Source organism: Nicotiana sylvestris, chromosome 1, assembly GCF_000393655.2.
Source record: "Nicotiana sylvestris chromosome 1, ASM39365v2, whole genome shotgun sequence".
Classification (NCBI taxonomy): Eukaryota; Viridiplantae; Streptophyta; class Magnoliopsida; order Solanales; family Solanaceae; genus Nicotiana; species Nicotiana sylvestris.
Window position 1 is genome coordinate 122,286,103 of NC_091057.1, and position 14,865 is coordinate 122,300,967.

A 14,865-nucleotide genomic window follows, 5' to 3' on the forward strand; every position below is an offset into this window, starting at 1 on the left:
GATGGAGTTTTGAGGTGGTTTGAGTTGAAAATTTAAAGTAATTGATGAACATGAAAAAAATATGTGCAGCATTTGTATATCACATATGTATCATATATGTATTAAATGTGTATCACATATATATCCATGTATAATTGTGTGTGAGATACATGCGTGATACATGTGACGCAGAGGAATTTTCGAACTCGATTTTAACTTGAATTTTGATACCAAATCACCTCTACTATTCCTCAAATTTTGTATATTGGCTCATCTATATGTTTTTAATGAATTTCAACCATACTCATTGTATATTGACTCATCTATGTGATTTTTGGAGAGAAAGAATCTTATTTATTTGAGTTTTTAATTTTATATATGCTTTACTAGTTTTAATAAACCTATGATTAATAGTTAGAGGTTGATAAATTAAGACTTATTTGAGATTTTTGTAACATTCCGTCTATTAAATGAAGTTAGTACTATTACCGTAATGCATCTCTTAAATAAAGTTAAAGCCTCTTTTTATACTAAAGCGAACTTTTTTTAAAATAAGCAATTACTAATAGACATTGTTTAGTTGTTCGTTCCAAACTGACAATTGTATCCATTTTTCTGCCAACTGTTTAGTGTGTGTCAGTAACTTAACTTTGTTGTAATCTAACATAGATTTCTCCAAATCCCATTTGATTCTTCTTTCCTGAATAGGATTCTTCTCTTCAATTCAATTCCTTAATTACAAAAATCTGTCTTTCTCTTTATCCCTCTTCTCCCCCCAATTTTCTGTCCAATGGTAGCAGTACCAGCTTTCTATTGAACAAGGTTAGACAAGTAAAGCTGATTTTTTATTTTATTTTGTGAACATCTTTCAGTTGATCAAAACGACATTCATGTTTTCTAGGTAAAAAATCTCTGTTTTTTTTTGTTATGATTCTTGTGATTTCTTTAGAATTTTATGCTATTTCTTCTAAAAGGGTTTGTTTTCTTTAAATTTTTGGACCAAGAAAAAGAAAAAAAATCATCTATCTGCATTCTAGTTTTGATTATCTGAACTAAACCAGTGGCTTATGTTGATTACAGTGAAGTGGGTCTCAGGTAATTAACTTTTGGCCTATATATATCAAAGAACTTGAAATGAAGAAGAAGAGGGGCAGGCCCAAGAAATTGAAGAAAGAAGAAATAGCAGAAGATTGGTGCTTTGAATGTAAAGATGGAGGAGAGCTAATGATTTGTGATTATGGGTAAGTTATTTTAGTAAAACCCATTTTATTTTGATACGTCGAAACAGTTGAGGTAGGCGCAAGCTAATCTGAACATAAAAGTTACAGTATTTGTTCCTTCTTTTCGGGCTTTACTTTGGTCAATGAAAACGTGGACATGAAAGGTGGGAAGTTTAATTTTTTTCTGGGTTGAAAAAGACACCTTTACTAAATTTAGGTCAAAATTGCCCCTCTGCATGGTGGGAGGTAACTTTTTGTCTTTTTCCAGAACCCTAGGTTGTGTCTTGTCTTTTTCTATATTTTGCGTTACTGGCCCTAAAAGATTCGTTGATTACAAAAAAAAAAGTTCTTTTTTTGTGAAGTAATAGCCACTGTTTGGCTTTCTGGGGAAAGGTTGTTTCCTTTTCCGTGACCAACCATAAATTTCTGTGGATAAACTCAAGCTTGCTTGCAAACATTGTTAGTTGGTTCCAATAATTTTAAAAAATGAATGAAAAATGGAACAGGTTAATTCATTCAGTTTTCAGCTGGGACTTCTTTTATTAGGAACTTGTCAACTTGACTTTTATGAAAGACAAAGTCTGTAGATTTACAGATGTCCACTAGCCTTGGATGCTAGAGTGGATTGTGTGTGGACAGTAATTCTTAACCTCATGCTCTACTTACTGGCACAATGTATATACCTTTGAAAGAAAGGGATGGCATAGTAATTCTGGTCAATATTCCTTTAGTGGAAGGATAAAGTAAGAGTGTATCTTGGAATGTGAGGGGATGAATCACCCAAACAAAAGGTCCATTGTTGGGGGATGAATATGAGGGGGAGGGGACGATGACTTACTTTGTTGATGCTATAGTCCAAGAAGTGTAAAAGGAGGGAGGTGATTAGCTTGAGGGAATGCGGGACCGAGAGAAAAATGGAGGTAAAAAAAAGAGGTCCGTGATAGCAGTTCTCAGAAATTGCATGGAAAAAATAAGGGAGGTTCCTGATGATTTTTCAATCTTTTCTAAATTCAGAAAGGTGTGCTTCGCTGAGGCGAGGATGCCTTGTCAGCGACTAAAAATTTAAAAGTTGGGAAGTTTTGGTGCTTTTTGGAATGTATATGGGTCAGTGGGTAGGGTCTAATTAAATTAGAGGTATTTGTAGGCATATAAATTTTATTAAAATTAAATTCACAAAATAATTTGGACTATATTTTAAATTCAAGATATATTGGCCAAAATAAATATTATGGGCTAATATAATTGAATTAATTATATAAGTCCAACACATATGGGTTAAGTAAATAAGTCTTAATCCATTGGGCTAGCCCATTTAATTGGGCTAAAGGGATGAGCCCACTTCATTAAGCCCAAGATGACATCTTCCTAGAGGCCTAGTTTGGTGCCACGTGTCAAATGACGTGACACACCAAGTCAAACAGAAGAGCCAATAGGATCATGCCACGTGTCAAAATGGCAAGGCATGCCAAGTCACATTAGCAGGCTAATGAAATCGCGCCACGTGTGCAAGTGACATGTTCTGGCCAATCAAATGTGGCCATGTCACACTTCAATTTGATTGGTCGGAAAGAGTTTGTTCTTATCACAACTCCTCCCTTCCACAACTACAAATAAGGGTTTTCATAACCCAGAAAAGACACCAGAAGTTATAACAAGAAACAAGAGCAAGCAATCAGTTCAAGTTCAAGAAATCAAGTTCAAGCTCAAGAACGAAGAACGAATCAAGATCAAGTTCAAGCAATCAAGCTCAAGAACAAGATCATCATTCGTGGAAACAAATATAGATTCAAGATCAAGCTCTAAAGCCCTTGAATTTATTTACTATTGAAAAGAAGAATCAGAGGATCCATAGAGATTACAACAACTACTACTAACCTAGTTTGATCCCAACATGTGAGGTCTAGGGAGGGTAGTCTGTTGTAACACTCAAATATTCAAAATAAAATACTACGATTGTTGCGATATTTTCGGTCTTGATTTTATTTTCTCTATGCAAATTTATTGTCTACAAATTCTAGCATGCCCGGTGGGACAATCTCTACCTCTCATCTCAACTTTTCAATCACCAAAGTCCAAGAACAATGAAATGACTTCAAAGAAAATCAACTCTGGTTCAACTTCCACCACGGCTGCTAACTCCAGGTTCTATGCTGATGTGGAAAGCATCCTCGATGTCACCTTTGGAAGCTTCGGACCAGTTACGAGGAGCAAAGCAAGCTCTTTAGGACAACAAGCACCCCAAGTGCCGTCCGCATCAACCCCTATTTTCGGATCTTCATCCTCAAAAGGAGCAAGATCTTCCACAAACGCATCTGAAGGAGGAAGCGATGTTGCTGAAAAGATCAAGAAAACTCTTGCTCTGCTTGACCTCTCCGGATCCAAGCACTCTGTTGTGAAAGAAGATGATGATGCTTCAAGTGACGAATCCTCCCCACTTACACCACATAGCGTGAGTCAATCAAGGATCAATCTGCGTGGAAATCCATGCTACTCTCAGTCTTCCACAACAATCATGCAAGCCATGGTGACAAATACTTCATCTGTGGAGGAGCAGTTGGCAAACTTGACGGAAGCAATCGCTGGATTGACCAAATGCATGCAAAATCAAGAGGCTAGAATTGACAAGCTAACCGACAGGGTGAGAATCTTGATGGAAGAAGAATCCACCCATGCACCCGGCAAGCTCCTAGAAGTTCTAGAGAGTGACTCTCCCCCAAGACCAGTAGCATCTACTAAAGTTATCCCTATCTCATCTGAAGGGACGATTCCAATCGATCAACTGAAGGAGTTCATTGAAGGAACCATTAAGAACAAATATGAAGTTGTTGCCAAATCCTCCCTTACATATGCAAAGCCATACACTGCAAGGGTCGATATGTTGAAGATGCCTGCAGGCTATCAACCTCCAAAGTTTTAACAGTTTGATGGTAAAGGTAACCCAAAGCAACATGTGGCGCACTTCGTGGAGACGTGCAACAATGCTGGGACTTGTGGAGATTACCTCATTAAGCAGTTTGTCCGCTCGCTAAAAGGAAATGCTTTTGACGGTACACAGACCTCGAGGCTGGATCTATCGATAGCTGGGATCAACTAGAGCAAGAGTTCCTCAGTCGCTTTAATAGTACGAGACATACTGTGAGTATGATAGAACTTACAAATACTCGTCAACGAAAGGGGGAACCAGTTATCAACTTTATCAATCGTTGGAGGAATGCAAGCCTAACTGCAAAGACAGACTTAGTGAAGCTTCAGGCAGAGAGATGTGCATCCAAGGCATGTATTGGGGATTCCGCTACATCTTGCAAGGTATCAAGCCTGACACATTTGAAGAACTTGCAACTCGTGCCCATGACATGGAATTGAGCATGGCCTCCGCTGGAAATGAAAGGCTGCCCATCTATGAACCTCGCAAAGGGAATGACAAGCAAGAAGTCAGGAAGTGGGGCAAGTTTGCACCCAAGTCTGAAAGCAAAGAAGCTATGAATGTCAACACATCACCTGTGAAGTTCACAACGAAGGTGAGCAAGAAGCAGAATATGAAATCCACTTCTTTTCAAGATAAGCCATGTGGAAAGTTGACTTTAAAAGAAATGCAAGAGAAAGAGTACCCATTTTTGGATTCTGATGTGCCAGCTATTTTTGAAGAACTCCTCGAGTTAAGTCCCATTGAGCTTCCGGAGATGAAGCGACCAAATGAAGCTGGAAAAACAAATGACCCAAATTACTGCAAATACCATCGACTTGTGAGCCATCATCTGGAGAAGTGCTTTGTCTTCAAGGACAAAGTCATGGACTTGGCTCGCTAAAAGAAGATCGTGCTTGAAGATGAGAAAGCAAGCGCAAACCAAGTCTCTATCACATTTGGCTTATTTAGTCCGGATGAATTATGCGGTATTAAAGAAAGTAAAGATGAAGAATTACTGGAGAATGACAAAGCTGAAGTCAATCAACCTGAGGATGATGAAGGTTGGACATTGGTGACTCGTCGTAGGCGCCACAAAAGGAGCCCACAGAAAGGATCAATGGAACAACCAACAAGGAAAATAATGGTGAAAAGACCGAGGAGATGGAATCCAGTTAAGCACGTAAAGAAAGCAAAAGTGGAGGTGCACCACCCTCAAAAGCCACGACATCCAGTGACCTTGGAGGATTTCTTGCCATGTTGGTTCCGCATGAAGATTTCCCGTGATGATATTGAAGCCTCTTGTTGCAATGCTGATAAAGGGGAAGAAAAGAGTGATGACCTACCGTTAGCACCATCTTCAGAAAAGCTCATCGAGTCTATTCCTCAAGAAGCTAATGCGTGCGAGGAAAAGGTTACGTTCACAAACGGCGATCTTCTACTAGGTGACACTCTTGACAATCGCCCATTATACCTGGTTGGCTATATGCGCGATGAAAGAATAAATCGAATTTTGGTTGATGGGGGATCCTCAGTGAACATTTTGCCAATTCGCACTGTGAAAGAACATGGTATTCTCATGAGTGAACTCTCAGAAAGTCGTGTGATGATCCAAGGATTCAACCAAGGGGGGCAAAGAGCCATAGGCGCGATCAGGCTGGAAATCACCATTGAAGATATGCAATCAAGTGCATGGCTACATGTGATCGATGCAAAGACTTCATACAATGTCTTGCTTGGAAGGCCTTGGATACATGAGAACAAAGTGGTTCCATCTACCTACCATCAATGTTTGAAATACTACTAAAAGAGTCGAAGTGACTACTGGTAGAGTCAAAGATGTTACCGAGGAGGTACAACCCAACGCGAATAAATCTTATAGAGGGGATATTGCGTCTTATGGCAAGAAAGTGAGTCCTGCGCTCCAATATGTCCCTAAAAGGAAGAAAGACGAGGGAGAATCATCTAATCTCCAAACTAACACGCTAAAGGAGTTAACTCTTCCGGTAATACGAATTGAGGCAGTAAAGTTGTCCTCGAAGCCGCTTGCAGGGTTTGTAGCCCAAAATCGTTTGCAGAATGTGGCACTCCCTACAAAGCGAACAAATGAAGGTTTTGACCCTAATGCTTACAAACTATTTGCAAAAGTTGGATACAATCCTAATGAGCCGTCAAAGTTAGGGAAGCTCCTATCAGAAGCTACAATAGGCAACCATGTGAAGGTTTGGGATACAAGCAACCGTCACCGGTGCGCATCTCAATAAGAAGAGCGAGCAACAATTATATCACTGTAGAAGATGAGTCAGCCGCTTCTAACAAGCCTTTTGTCTTTGATCGACTTGGAAAATCACCTGTGAGGACCTCCGTATGTTGAATGATAGCGGATTTCCAAGAAGATATTCTCCATATCAAGATTTGTTCCTCTAAGATTTGTCCATATCAAGTTTTGATTCTCTAAGATCTTTCCATATCAAATTTTGATTCTTGTTTTATTTTATTTTGTATAATCCCAGATTTTATGGGATTTTGTTAGATTTTATGGGATTTTGTTTCTAACCTCTTCTTGTATATAAAGCCATGTATATGACATTAAAAAATATGAATGAAATTATTCAAGTTTCTTACTCTTTCCACATGGTATTAGAGCCTTAGGCTTATTATTGACAGATTTTTTCCAATCATTCATCTTTTCATCACATTTGTCCTCTTTATTCCGCCCAAGGGTTGAAACCATTTGAAAACCATGTCCGAAGAGAGTACTATTGCGAATACTCCAGTCTCTGAAAATGTTTTTGCCACTGTAGAGCATAGCTCTACAGCTTCAACGGGAGATTTACAAAATATTCAAGCCTCTTATCGGTTGAATGGGAAAAATTATCTAAAATGGTCTCAGCTTGTTCGTACCTTTCTAAAAGGTAAAGGGAAATTAGGACATCTCCTCGGTACATGACCATCCAAAGAAGACCCCAAGTTTGATGCATGGGATGAACATGATTCAATGGTGATGTCATGGTTATGGAACTCCATGCTTCCAGAAATTAGTGATACTGTTATGTTTCTGAATACTGCTAAGGAAATTTGGGATGCAGTGAAGGAGACATACTCTAAAGTTCATGATGCTGCCAGGATCTATGAAATAAAAACAAATTATCTGCAACAAAACAGGGAGCTTGATCTGTCACGTAATATTCTAACCTTTTATAGGGGTTATGGCAAGAGATGGATCACTATCAATGCATTCAAATGCGTTAGACAGACGATGCTGTAATTTTGAAAAGATTTATTGAAAAAGAAAGGATTTATGATTTTCTTGCAGGGCTAAATGCAGAGTTTGATGTTGTACGAGTGCAAATTTTAGGGAAAGAAGATCTGCCATCATTGAATGAGACAATGGCCATTATACGGACAGAGGAAGGACGGAGGAGTGTTATGCTTGAAACTCAAATAAATGAAGGATCAGCTCTTATGACAAAAGGGATAAATAAAAAGGAATCTGGAGTTTCACAATTGGAGAGCACCATCAAGCCCGCAAGTTCATTCAAACCGATTGTCAACAGGGACAATCTTTACTGCACTTACTGCAAAAAGTACCAGCACACGAGAGAGATGTTGGAAACTCAATGGTAAACCTCCAACCAAGAATACTTTTGATGGAACGCAGGCACACATTGCTAACAACCCTCAGGTTAATAAAAAAAGTCCATTAGTCCCAGAATTCAACAAAGAAGATATTGAAAAATTGAAGACATTGCTGGAATCTCTGGAGATATCATCTTCGGCAGGTAGTTGTTCAATGGCCTTTGCAGGTATTTCTTCCACTTTTGTTGCTAATGCTAGAGACAAATTTTCTCCAATGTGGGTGGTTGATTCCGGGGCAACTGATCATATGACTTGTTCCTCCCATCTCTTTATATCATATTCACCTTGCCTTAGCTATAAAAAATAACTATAGCCGATGGTTCAGTTATTACGGTAGCTGGCCAAGGAGACATACAACTGGGAAAGTCTTTGATACTTAAGAATGTTCTTCATGTCCCAAAGTTATTTGCATATCTCATTTCTGTCCACAAAGTCACCAAAGATTCCAAATGCAAAGTAACCTTTTTCTCTTCATATTGTGCATTTCAGAAACAGGACACGAAGGAGATAAATGCGTGCTAGTGAGAAAGGTGGTCTTTATTTTCTGGATTTTCACAATGGTGGAGATACAATTAAGAATTCCTTATCTAGTTCATTCTTGTCTGAATCTGTTATGTCCAATAAAGAGAGAGTTTGGCTCTATCATCGTCGCTTAGGTCATCCTTCTTTTTATGTAATCAAGCTAATGTTTCCATCGTTATTCAAAAATTTGGTTGTTGAGTCTTTTCATTGTGAAGATTGTGAAATCGCAAAACATAAATGTGTTGCCTTTCCAATAAGCAACAAAAGATGTCAGACTCCATTTTCTCTTATTCATAGTGATGTATGGGGACCCTCTTCCATTCCTAATATTTCTGGTGCTAGATGATTTGTGTCATTCATTGATGATTGTACAAGAGTAGCATGGATCTATTTGTTAAAGCAAAAATCAGATGTCAGCCACGTTCTTCCTACATTTTTTAATCTGGTTAAAACCCAATTTGATGTGACAATTAAAAGATTTCGTTCTGATAATGCCAAGGACTACTTCAATCAAAACCTCTCTGTTTTCTTAAAAAATGAGGGAATTATTCACGAATCTTCATGTGTCAATACTCCTCAACAAAATGGGATAGCGGAGAGAAGAAACGGTTTGTTACTTGACATTACTAGATCACCATTGTTTCACAAAAGGGTTCCAAATCAGTATTGGGGGGAAGTTGTTCTAACTGCTGCATATCTTAGTAACAGAATACCATCAAGAATTCTGAAATTTAAGATTCCACTTGATACTCTTAGGAGTTTCTTCCCGAATTTCGAATATTCTAGTAAATTGATTTCTAGAATCTTTGGGAGTATTGCCTATGTTCACATTCATTCTCAGAATAGAGGCAAATTAGATCCACGTGCTCCTAAGTGTGTTTTCATTGGATATTTTCCTACTAAAAAAGGATATAAGTGTTGCCAACCATCAACCAAGAAAGTTTTTTGTTTCAACTGATGTCACATTTGATAAAAGTGAGTCATTTTTTAAAAATTCTTACATTCAGGGGGAGTCATTGGATGGAAAAGAATCTCTAGACTTATCACTACTTGATTTGTCTATTCCTAGCCATGACAAATCCTTATCTATGTCCTTGCCTGAGTCATCATCTCTTAACTCATCTGAGTCTCTAAATCCTAATGAACCTATTGAGTCTTCTAATCTTGATATAGATAAAGGAATTCAAGAAAGTAATCCACCATTGCAGGTTTATTCCAGAAGAAAGAGGCTAACTGATCAAACTACTCAACCACAATTATCTCCTCATGTTCCTGCTCCTAATACCTATCCTGAACCTGTTGAACCATCAGAAACACCAAACCAAACTGATCATGAAGATCATAACCAACCAAATGATCTTGACCTTCCCATTGCACTTAGAAAAGGAACCAGAACCTGCACACAACACCTTTTGTGCCTTTCCTTGACATATCAAAATCTATCCCCAAGCCATAAAGCTTTTCTCAGTAACCTCCACACAATTCCTGTCCCAAAAAATTTGTCTGAAGCATTAGGTAACAAAGAGTGGGAAGAAGCTATGAAGGTGGAAATGGAAGCATTGCACAAGAATAAAACTTGGGAAATGGTGGAATTACCAAAAGGGAAAAAGTCGGTAGGGTGTAGATGGGTGTTTACCGTGAAATACAAGTCCGATGGGTCCATAGAAAGATTTAAAGCACGTTTGGTAGCAAAGGGTTACACACAGACCTATGGAATTGATTATTTGGAGATTTTTGCTCCAATGGCAAAAATGAATACAGTGAGGATCTTATTGTCATTGGCTGCGATTTTTAATTGGAACCTACAATAATTTGATGTTAAAAATGCTTTTCTACATGGAGATTTAGATGAGGAGATCTATATGGAGGTACCACCTGGTTTTGAAAGCAAGAAAGGAATGGTATGTAGACTGAAGAAGACACTCTATGGACTAAAGCAATCACCCCGTGCATGGTTTGGAAGATTTACAAAGGTTATGATCAAGCTAGGCTATCGGAGAAGATACATAATTTGAAGAATTGTTTACTCAAGGAATTTGATATCAAAGATCTTGGAAAATTAAAGTATTTTTTGGGAATTGAAGTAGCACATTCTAAACAAGGAATCTTTATTTCCCAACAAAAATATGTGCTTGATTTGTTGAAAGAAATTTGAAAATTAGGGTGTAAACCAGTGGCCACACCAATTGAATATAATCATGGGTTGTGTAATTCTCCCGAAGATTCTGTGGTAGATAAAGGCTCGTATCAAAGGCTTGTAGGGAAATTGATCTACTTGTCCCATACAAGGCCAAACAATGCTTTTGCTGTAAGTGTCGTTAGCCAATTTATGCATGACCCTAGAGAAATGCATCTCCAAGCGGCGAACATGATTCTACAATATCTTAAAGGAAGCCCCGGAAAAGGAATACTATTCAGAAGAGGAGGAGACATGGTTTTAAAGGCTTATACTGATGCAGATTATGCTGGTTCATTAGTGGATCGAAGGTCAACTTCTGGATACTGTACCTTTTTAGGAGGAAATCTTGTGACTTGGAGAAGTAAAAAACAGAATGTGGTGGCCAGATCAAGTGCAGAATCCGAGTTCAGATCTATGGCAATGGGAGTTTTTGAGTTGTTATGGTTAAAGATAATCCTTGATGATTTGAAAATAAGATGGGAAGGACCTATGAGACTATATTGTGACAATAAATCAGCAATAAGTATAGCTCATTTTCCTGTACAGCATGATCGCACTAAGCATATTAAGGTAGATAGACACTTCATTAAGGAGAAATTAGATAGTGGACTCATCTGTACACCATTTGTATCTACAAAGATCAGTTGGCCGATGTTTTAACAAAAGGACTGCCAAACAATGTGTTTCAAGACCTGATAAGCAAGCTAGGAATGGAAGATATCCATTCACCAGCTTGAGGGGGAGTGTTGAATGATAGAGGATTTCCAAGAAGATATTCTCCATATCAAGATTTGATCCTCTAAGATTTATCCATATCAAGTTTTGATTCTCTAAGATCTTTCCATATCAAATTTTGATTCTTTGTTTTATTTTATTTTGTATAATCCCAGATTTTATGAGATTTTGTTAGATTTTAAGGGATTTTGTTTCTAACTTCTTCTTGTATCCATCTATATGACATTCAAAAATATGAATGAAATTATTCAAGTTTCTTACTCTTTCCACACCGTGTTTGAAAGATTGGGTCCATTAAAGAAGGGGAATAAGTTTCGGAGAAATTTTCAAAGCATAAGAACACCCGCTTCACCCAAAATCCAGGAGATCTCTAAGGATTTCCAAAGTTTGGTTCCTTCTAGAATGAGGCGACAAACAAAACTTGTGGTTTCATGTAAAGAAGTACTGAAGGTAAAGCCATATACTGTGGTCTACACTAAGGAACGTGACGAAGATGAAGAAAGTGTGGGTTCTTCGTATCATGTTACTGTACAAGTCGAGAATGTCGTTCCATTTTCAATGGAGGATAATGCGGAATTGGAGGATGCTTCACCGTGTTATCACATATTTTTCAACGATGGGGACCCTCAAGAAGATGAAGATGCGAAGGATGCTCCACCTAAACTTGAAGAAGGAGTGAAGACGACAATTGATGCCTTAAAAGAAGTTAACCTTGGCCCCGATGAAGAACCAAGACCCACCTACCTAAGTGCTTTACTAGAAGCTGATGAAGAGATCACTTATATTGAGTTACTCAAGGAGTTCAGGGACGTCTTTGCTTGGAGTTACAAAGAGATGCCTGGCTTGGACCCGAAAGTAGCAGTCCATCACCTTGCAGTCAAAAATGGTGCTTGCCCTGTTAAACAAGCTCAAAGGCATTTTTGGCCGGACTTGGTTCCCTTGATCGAAACCGAAGTTAACAAACTCATCGAAGCTGGCTTTATTCGTGAAGTTAAATACCCAACATGGGTTTCAAGTATTGTCCCTGTAAGGAAGAGAAGTGGCCAGATTCGAGTGTGCGTTGACTTTAGGGATCTTAACAATGTGTGTCCCAAAGATGAGTTCTCGCTTCCCATTCCAGAACTGATGATCGATGCTACTACTGGGTACGAGGCAATGTCATTTATGGACGGTTCATCAGGCTATAACCAAATTCTCATGGCGCCAAAAGATGAAGAACTTACTGCATTCCGTACCCTCAAGGGTATTTATAGCTACAAGATAATGCCTTTTAGCTTGAAAAACGCTGGTGCTACTTACTAAAGGGCTATGCATAATATTTTTGACGATTTTATCCACAAGAATGTCGAATGCTATGTTGACGACTTGGTGGTAAAATCAAGAGAGAAGGACGACCACTTGAAAGACTTGAGAATGGTGTTTGAGTTGCTCCGGAGGTACCAACTTAGGATGAATCCATTGAAACGCGCCTTTGGAGTTACTTCCGGAAAGTTCCTTGGTTTCATTGTTCGACATCGAGGGATTGAAATTGATCGAGCCAAAGTAGAAGCAATCTTGAAAATGCTCGAGCCTAGGGACATTCACGAATTGAAAAGTCTGCACGAAAAGTTAGCGTACCTTAGGAGATTCATCTCAAACCTAGCTGGGAGGTGCCAACCATTCAATCGCCTTATGAAGAAAGGTGTCCCTTTCAAATGGGACCAAGCGTGTAGCAATGCCTTTGAGAGCATTAAATCCTACTTGATGAAGCCTCCTGTTCTGGCAGCCCCTATACTTGGGAAGCCGCTGATGTTAGACATTTCAACACAAGAAAGGTCTGTTGGAGCGCTGTTGGCCCAAGAAAATAGTGAAGGGAAAGAAAACTCCCTTTACTACTTGAGCAGAATGATGACACCAAACGAGTTGAATTATTCGCCAATTGAAAAGTTATGTTTGGCGCTGGTCTTCTCAATCCAAAAGTTGAAGCACTACTTTCAAGCTCATGTCGTTCGTTTGGTTTCTAGAGCAAATCCCATCAAGTTCGTGATGTCCAAACCTGTCCTTAGTGATCGACTAACAAGGTGGTACCTCTAGTTTCAACAATTTGAAATCGTGTACATCTCAAAAGGCTATAAAAGGACAAGCGTTAGCGGATTTCTTGGCAGATCACCCTATACCTGATGATTGGGAGCTAACTGACGAACTACCTGATGAGAACGCCATCGTCATCGAAGTTCAGCCTCCGTGGAAGATGTACTTTGATGGTGCTGCACATCTCGGAGGAGCTGGTGCTGGTGTAGTATTTGTCACTTCTCACGGTGAAGTTCTGCCCTACTCTTTTACGTTGGCGCAACTCTGCTCTAACAACATTGTTGAGTATCAAGCACTAATACTTGGGCTCGAAATGGCTGTCGAAATGAAGCGGTTGTAATTGCAAGTCTTTGGTGACTCTCAGTTAGTGTTTAATCGGCTTTTAGGTAGTTACGAGGTCAAAAATCTGAACTACGCCCATATCATGATTACGCTAAAAAATTAATGGGGTGGCTCGGTGATGTGACTATTCAGCATGTGCCAAGGAAAGAAAATAAGAAGGCTAATGCTTTAGCTGTCCTAGCTTCATCGTTAATCCTACCTGATCAAGCGCAAGTTACTATCTGCCAAAAGTACCGCTGCCAAATGAGGCGGAGGGGGAAGAAAATTAACTCAAGCATCTCGTCGCTCTTTCTGAAGTTGAGAAAGAAGAATGGCGACAACCCATTATCGACTACTTATGCCATGGGATACTTCCAGAAAATCCGCGGAGAAGAACTGAAATCCGTCGTCGTGCACCTCGCTTCCTTTACTACAAAAATACCCTATACAGAAGATCATTCAAGGGAGTACTCTTGTGATGCTTAGGGGAAGATGAAGCACTCCAAGCTTTGCAAGAAGCGGATTCTGGCGTATGTGGGTCACACCAGTCTGGACCAAAGCTCCACTTCCATATAAAAAGGATGGGATTTTATTGGCCAACGATGGTAAAAGATTGCTTGGACTACGCTCGAAGATGCAAGGCTTGTCAATTCCATGCGAATTTTATTCATCAACCTCCTGAAGTGTTGCACCCGACTGGGGCATCCTGGCCGTTTGACGCTTGGGGATTGGATGTTGTTGGACCACTGCCAAAGTCCTCTGGAGGGCACCTATACATCCTGGCTGCAACAGACTACTTCTCAAAATGGGTTGAAGATGTAGCTCTTAAGGAAGTAAAGAAGGAAAATGTTGCAAATTTCATCCGAGTAAACATTATTTATCGCTTTGGCATTCCTCGTTACATAATAACGGATAATGGAAAGTCATTCGATAATAGGTTGATGAATAAGATTTGTGATCTCTTTGGCTTCAAGCAACATAACTCTTTGATGTACAATGCTGCCGCCAATGGTCTAGCTGAGGCATTCAACAAAACTCTATGCAACTTGCTAAAGAAAGTCATCTCCAAATCCAAACGAGATTGGAATGACCGTATGGAAGAAACTCTATGGGCATATAGGACGACTCACTGCACGCCAACACAGGCGACTCCCTAGTCACTCGTTTATGGAGTCGAAGCCGTCTTGCCACTTGAGCGTCAAATACCTTCGTTACGACTGGCTATTCAAGAAGGGATTATTGATGAAGAAAATGCTCGACTTCGATTAACAGAGTTGGAGGTTCTCGATGAGAAGAGG

At 39.3% G+C, this 14,865-nt stretch overlaps 1 protein-coding gene across 2 annotated transcripts in view; it reads left to right on the forward strand.

The window, feature by feature from the left end:
* Window positions 1-531: 531 nt before the first annotated feature.
* LOC104241257 (uncharacterized protein At5g08430-like) overlaps window positions 532-14,865 on the forward strand; it is a 37,628-nt gene continuing 23,294 nt past the window's right edge. Inside the window, exons 1-2 of one of the 2 annotated variants that reach the window (XM_009796184.2) lie at window positions 532-880; window positions 1,060-1,220. In XM_009796184.2, coding sequence (XP_009794486.1) covers window positions 1,114-1,220 — 107 coding nt within the window. In that variant the 5' untranslated portion in view covers window positions 532-880; window positions 1,060-1,113. The remainder of the gene's footprint in view (window positions 881-1,059; window positions 1,221-14,865) is intronic. The other variant, XM_009796186.2, reaches the window with a different exon arrangement.